The 5,322-nt window shown below is 35.9% G+C and overlaps 1 protein-coding gene across 1 annotated transcript; it reads right to left on the bottom strand.

Moving 5' to 3' along the window:
* Positions 1-365: 365 nt before the first annotated feature.
* Positions 366-4,199, bottom strand: LOC108240911 (extracellular calcium-sensing receptor-like). Its single transcript, XM_017424707.1, has 8 exons — positions 4,048-4,199; positions 3,324-3,618; positions 2,939-3,228; positions 2,456-2,751; positions 1,941-2,146; positions 1,612-1,833; positions 1,342-1,465; positions 366-1,264 (listed from the first exon to the last, which is right to left on the bottom strand). Exons 1-8 carry the CDS (start codon positions 4,197-4,199, stop codon positions 366-368), a joined length of 2,484 nt encoding a protein of 827 aa, XP_017280196.1.
* Positions 4,200-5,322: the final 1,123 nt, after the last annotated feature.

The following is a 5,322-nucleotide window of genomic DNA, read 5'->3' as shown; positions in this document are numbered from 1 at the left end:
ACTTGCTTGAACTTATGTGTCAAAATGAAAGTGAGTAATTTCATATGTATTGTAAGAAAAACACTGTAAACTATTTTCAACCTTTTAGAAAAAAATATTGTACCATAGGAAATGAATAAAATTAAGTACTAGAGTACTAGATATTACCTTTAGGATTTTATTATACTTAATAAAAAAATCATAAACATAAATAACAGCATAAGACAGAAATAAAAAACATTACATTTAAGTAGGCTTTATAAATATTCAAACCATTGTTTTTCACTTTATTTCTGTTGAAAAATTAATATGACAGAACTTTCCTAAATATGTTTTTTAGTTACCATGGTGTTAGTTACCTTGGTATCTTGTTTAATATATTGCAATCAATTTTTGTTCATTAAATATTTCTTGGAGTTCATCTCTGGCTGAAATAATATGATGAAACACTTTGGGGCAAATATACACAGGATCAGTCCAAAACTGGAGGCCAGAATGGCAAATATCTCTACAGCCACAGTAAATTTTCCAGGAGAGCTGACATATGCTGGGATGAAGGTGAGCCACACTGCACAGAATATCAGCATGCTGAAGGTTATCAGCTTGGCCTCATTAAAATTATCAGGTAGTTTTCGAGCTAGAACAGCTAACACAAAGCAAAAAACAGCCAGCAGGCCAATGTACCCGAGCACAGCCCAGAACCCAACAGCAGAGCCTAATGCACATTCCAGGATGATCTTCTCCTTGTATGTGGTCAGATTTTTCATTGGAAAAGGAGGGCTGAGAACCAACCAAACAATACAAATTAAAACTTGAATAAATGTGAAAAATATTACAGTCAGCCTTTGCTGTGGAGGCCCAAACCATTTCATGACATTACTACCTGGAAGTGTAGCTTTAAAGGCCATTAAAACCACTACAGTTTTCCCAAGAACACAGGAGATACAAAGAACAAAGGTGATACCAAACGCTGTGTGCCGCAGCATGCAGGACCATTCAGAGGGAGCTCCAATGAATGTTAATGAACATAAAAAACACAAAGTCAGAGAAAAGAGAAGCAGGAAGCTCAGCTCAGAGTTGTTGGCTCTGACAATTGGAGTCGCTCTGTGATGAAAGAAAATAACTGCTGTTATGATGGCCAGACAGGCTCCAATAACAGAGAATGTAGCCAGGATGATTGCCAGGACTTCATCAAAGGAAAGAAACTCAACAGGTTTATGGAAACAAGCATCTTTTTCTGCATTAGGCCAGAATTCACTGGAACATGGGAAGCAATCAAGAGAATCTAAAAATAAATTAGAAATGGTTGTTAACACTTAAGTATTTAATGATGCCTTTATGCATAAAAACATTTAATCTTACCTATTTTATTACTGATTTCTCCTTCTGGACATGGTATACAATCATAGCAGCAGATGGGTTTTCCTTTCTGCAACACTTTACGAGTTCCTGGAGGACAACTCTCAGAGCACACTGACACTGGTACCTGTCACAAGCACAAGTAAAGTGAGAAAGTATTTTTTGTTCGTATTTGCAATGCAACTGTTACTCAGCAGCATTTTTTCATTTTGTTGTTGTTGTTTTTGCTTTGTTTTTGTTTGTTTGCAGGTTTATTTTTATTAGACTTTTTACCTGTGTGGCACCTTCCACCCAGGATATGTTCCTGTTTATCTGAAACTCCTGGCCTTTTGGCAGTGATGCATCATAGTATCCTACTGTTACCAGATCGATAACTCCACTCTCACTCTTCTGCCAGTTGACCAGCTCATAAAAAGCTACAGGATCACCGTTAGCATCAAATGACACAGGATAACCATTTTGAGAAAAATTTACTTTTTTCAGTTCAGATAAAACCTGAAAGGAAAAATGAAAAATAAGTAATGTCCACATCAATAAATGTTAAAATTAACTTACAAGACCTATCGACCAACAAGATTCAATCACCTTTATTCAGAACTGACCTGTTTGGACTCTAATTTGATATTTTTGATACACAGTGTGGTAGCATTTATTTCCTGACACACTGCATTGTTAATGGCATGAGCTATTGCATAAACAGCCTTATACACCATGTTAGTCATTCTTAACTGGGATGTGTCAGTGTATGGACTTTTGAGTGTTTTTATGTCTTCAGTTCCATCACACAGTCTTTTATTTGGAACAGCATCTGAAAACAATTTTGAGAAAGACTTACAACTATTTGTCAAATTAGACTTCTGAAGAACCTGATGTAGCTGTATGTCAATGCATAGTACTAAACAAGAAATTTAAACATTAAATGATATGACTGCCAGTTTGTGAGAACCTAAACAGAGGCATCAAGAGAAATTTAAGAAAATGTCAATACTATTATGATCAAATGCCAGGCTATAAAATTTGTAATTATACAACACTGCTAGATAATTCAATGAAAAAAACAAAACAGTTTTTGTAAAATTTTAACATTTTTAAGAGTATTAAAAAAAAATTGTCCCACTTTTTGTCAGTGTGCAGTTGAATGCCTCCTCCCAGAACTCCGTAAATACTGACGAGGCGGCTACTTCAGTGGGAGAGAGATCCAGCAGGAAGTTTCTCAGCCCCGGAATGACAGACTGTTGAATGCCAACTCCGATGGCTCCTGCACAGAAGCTGAAGCTCATCAAATGAGGATCAGTTATCCAGCCTTCACTTCCTATCCACTGACGAGGTGGTGGAGGGTCCCGAGCCAACTCCTCAAACAGGACCCTCATATCTGCAGAGGCTATAAAAGCTACGACAACCATCGCTGTTGACCTGCAGAGACATTAAAAGTGAACAAGATTTGACTTTTAGGGGAAAAAAACTCAATCCATAAGGAACACATTTGTTTTTTCACCACAATGAAAGAATTATGATTTATTTTTTGGACAAAACTTTTATGTTTTTTTCAAGTGGTTCCACATCATGACAGAAAAACAATTAAAATCAGTCTAATAGAAACCTGCGGATAACTTCAGCCAGTCTCTGAATCTTGCTCTGTGGGTCGCTCCAAAAGAAGGATTCAGAGTACTCCACACAGATCCCCTCTCTCTGCGCTGCATCAAGAAAAGATCCCATGCCATAATTTCCATATTCTGATTCAGAGCGGACAGCACCGATCCAAGTCCAGCCAAAGTGTTTCACCAGCTTTACGAGTGCATCAGCTTGGAACTGGTCACTGGGAATTGTTCGGAAAAAAGTTGGGTATTGCTGCTTATCTGACAGGCAGGCACAGGTGGCAAAGTGGCTCACCTATAATAAATTAAGAAAACAACACATCTCAATAACACTAAATTCATAAGGTTAATGTTATCATTTCAGATTTTTAAAAACTGCAGACTACTTACAAGAGGGACATTGAAAGACCCAGTTATGCGGGATATGCTGATTGATGGTGTGGATGCAGAGTCTCCAACAGCTGCCAACACCACACCAGATTGGGAACAATTGCTGTCTTTGTAAAACACAGGGTCCTGACCGTTTGATAGCTGAAATGCAACATCCACAGCCATGGGTACTGAAGCACATGAGTCATAGACCTGATATCCAAGTTTGATGCCAGGCAGCAGCTCTGTGCTGTTGTTTATTTCATCAACAGCAAACATCATTGTACGAGTAAAACGTAGTTCTCGGGCTATAAGGCTGTACAGAATCAGAAAGGTGAGTGTTCACATTTTGAGGAAAACAAAATGAGGTAAAACATAAAGAGCAAGTGAAGAAAGAACAAAAGAAGGAAGTCTTCAATTTTAACAACAAACTGACACTGCAATCAGAAGGTAAAGAAAATTAATACATAATAAGTTTACATAATTATTTACCCAACAGAATTGCACAATTTAAATGAAAATATCAATCAACTTTTTTAAGGAATATTAAGACACAAAATAACAATATTGATTTAAATTCAATCTGTAAACACTTTTTTTTAATTATATGCATAAAACTTCAGCGAAAACTAATCGTTTTAGGTAATAAATTCAACATGAAAAATTGCTTCTACTTGTAATATATATGTATCAAAAGGGTATATATCAAAGTCTGAAAACTTTGCAGCTTCTCTGTTATACTAACCTGCCTGTGCATTTTGAAGGTTCAGGCTTGGTGGTGTAGTTATAAATCACTGTGTGCAGTTTGTAGTGTAAAGAAAAAACACCTCCAATAACAAAGTCACCATCCTTTGAGAATGCAGGTAAGCGAGGGGTACTCTGCAGGGTACATTTCATTAATGAACTTGCTGTACTTATACCAGCACCTGTCAGAGCCTTTGAAGGTTCAGTCCTTTGTTTTAGTCCATTCAGAGAACCGCCCAACACAAAAACTGTGATCACCTCCAACAGACTCACAGGTAATCTATGGCGAATCAAACCACATTTGATCTCCATTTCTAAAGTCTCTGTATTTGGATCTAGGTGTGTTTTCTTTATAGTTTATACACTTCCTCTATTAAACATCAGATCACAACACCCTCCCCCAGTATTTTTTTAACTCATCACTTAGTTGGTCTTTGTGGACATACTTTCTACTACATATTTGTGTCTTATCATTTTAAAATGGCTTCATGACAACACATGGTTAACAGTCAGCCAACAATGGCTCTTGATTCATTGTGATCTGTTTTAAGTTAATTTTTAGATTTAAGTTATGTATAACTTTTTATCTTGCTATGTTGTTTACTGTGTTTTAAGTTGTTTTATGTTGTTAAAGGCCCATCTGAGGACGTGCATTGCAAACTAGCTAAGGCTATAAATGTTATAGTGTTCAGAATTTTTTTATACTTAACACTTGTCCCCACTCAACTAAACAAGAAAGAAAAAAAAGTCTATCCTTGGTTTTCTAAATAAATAATGCTAAGTATGAATTATTGTTGCATAAAAATGTTTTGGATCTATAATGTGGTGGCTTAAATTAGTTGTGAACTGGACTAATTTAATAAAACCTAAATTACATGAAATAATTGTTTTTTTTATGTTGTTTAAGTAAACATGCATGTATTTAACTGGACTTATGAATTTGTCTTGTTGCAGTTTATAGAGAAAAGTATAATTAAAGATGTCTTTTGTTCTGAACTGACATTAAGAAAGTAAACTCAAATGCATGGCATTGTCACAATAATGTGGAAGTTTAAACACAAAATTCGTCCAAAAAGGAAGAAGGAACTGGTTTAAACTTAAAACTTTATTAAACCTAAATAAGAGACCCACAAGACCAATGAAGGGAAACAGATAAACTTACAGACTAACGGAGCAGAATCAGGAGCATGAATTTTGGGAGGGGTGATTACTTTTTCCAAAAGTAACATACACAAAATCATCATCTCACTTTCTAAGCAGCTGATTTTTTACAATT

Source organism: Kryptolebias marmoratus, linkage group LG2, assembly GCF_001649575.2.
Source record: "Kryptolebias marmoratus isolate JLee-2015 linkage group LG2, ASM164957v2, whole genome shotgun sequence".
Classification (NCBI taxonomy): domain Eukaryota; kingdom Metazoa; phylum Chordata; class Actinopteri; order Cyprinodontiformes; family Rivulidae; genus Kryptolebias; species Kryptolebias marmoratus.
The sequence above is the reverse complement of the archived record's forward strand: the minus strand, read 5'-3'. Positions and strand labels throughout refer to the sequence as shown.

Bases quoted from the DNA above. Each gene is read 5' to 3' on its own strand.
- LOC108240911 (XM_017424707.1), bottom strand. From the start codon at position 4,199: ATGAAATGTACCCTGCAGAGTACCCCTCGCTTACCTGCATTCTCAAAG. The intron at 2,147-2,455 runs GTGGGACAATTT...AATTGTTTTCAG, and splicing joins CAACTGCACACTGACAAAAA to ATGCTGTTCCAAATAAAAGA. The intron at 1,834-1,940 runs GTCAGTTCTGAA...TTTTCCTTTCAG, and splicing joins TCAAATTAGAGTCCAAACAG to GTTTTATCTGAACTGAAAAA.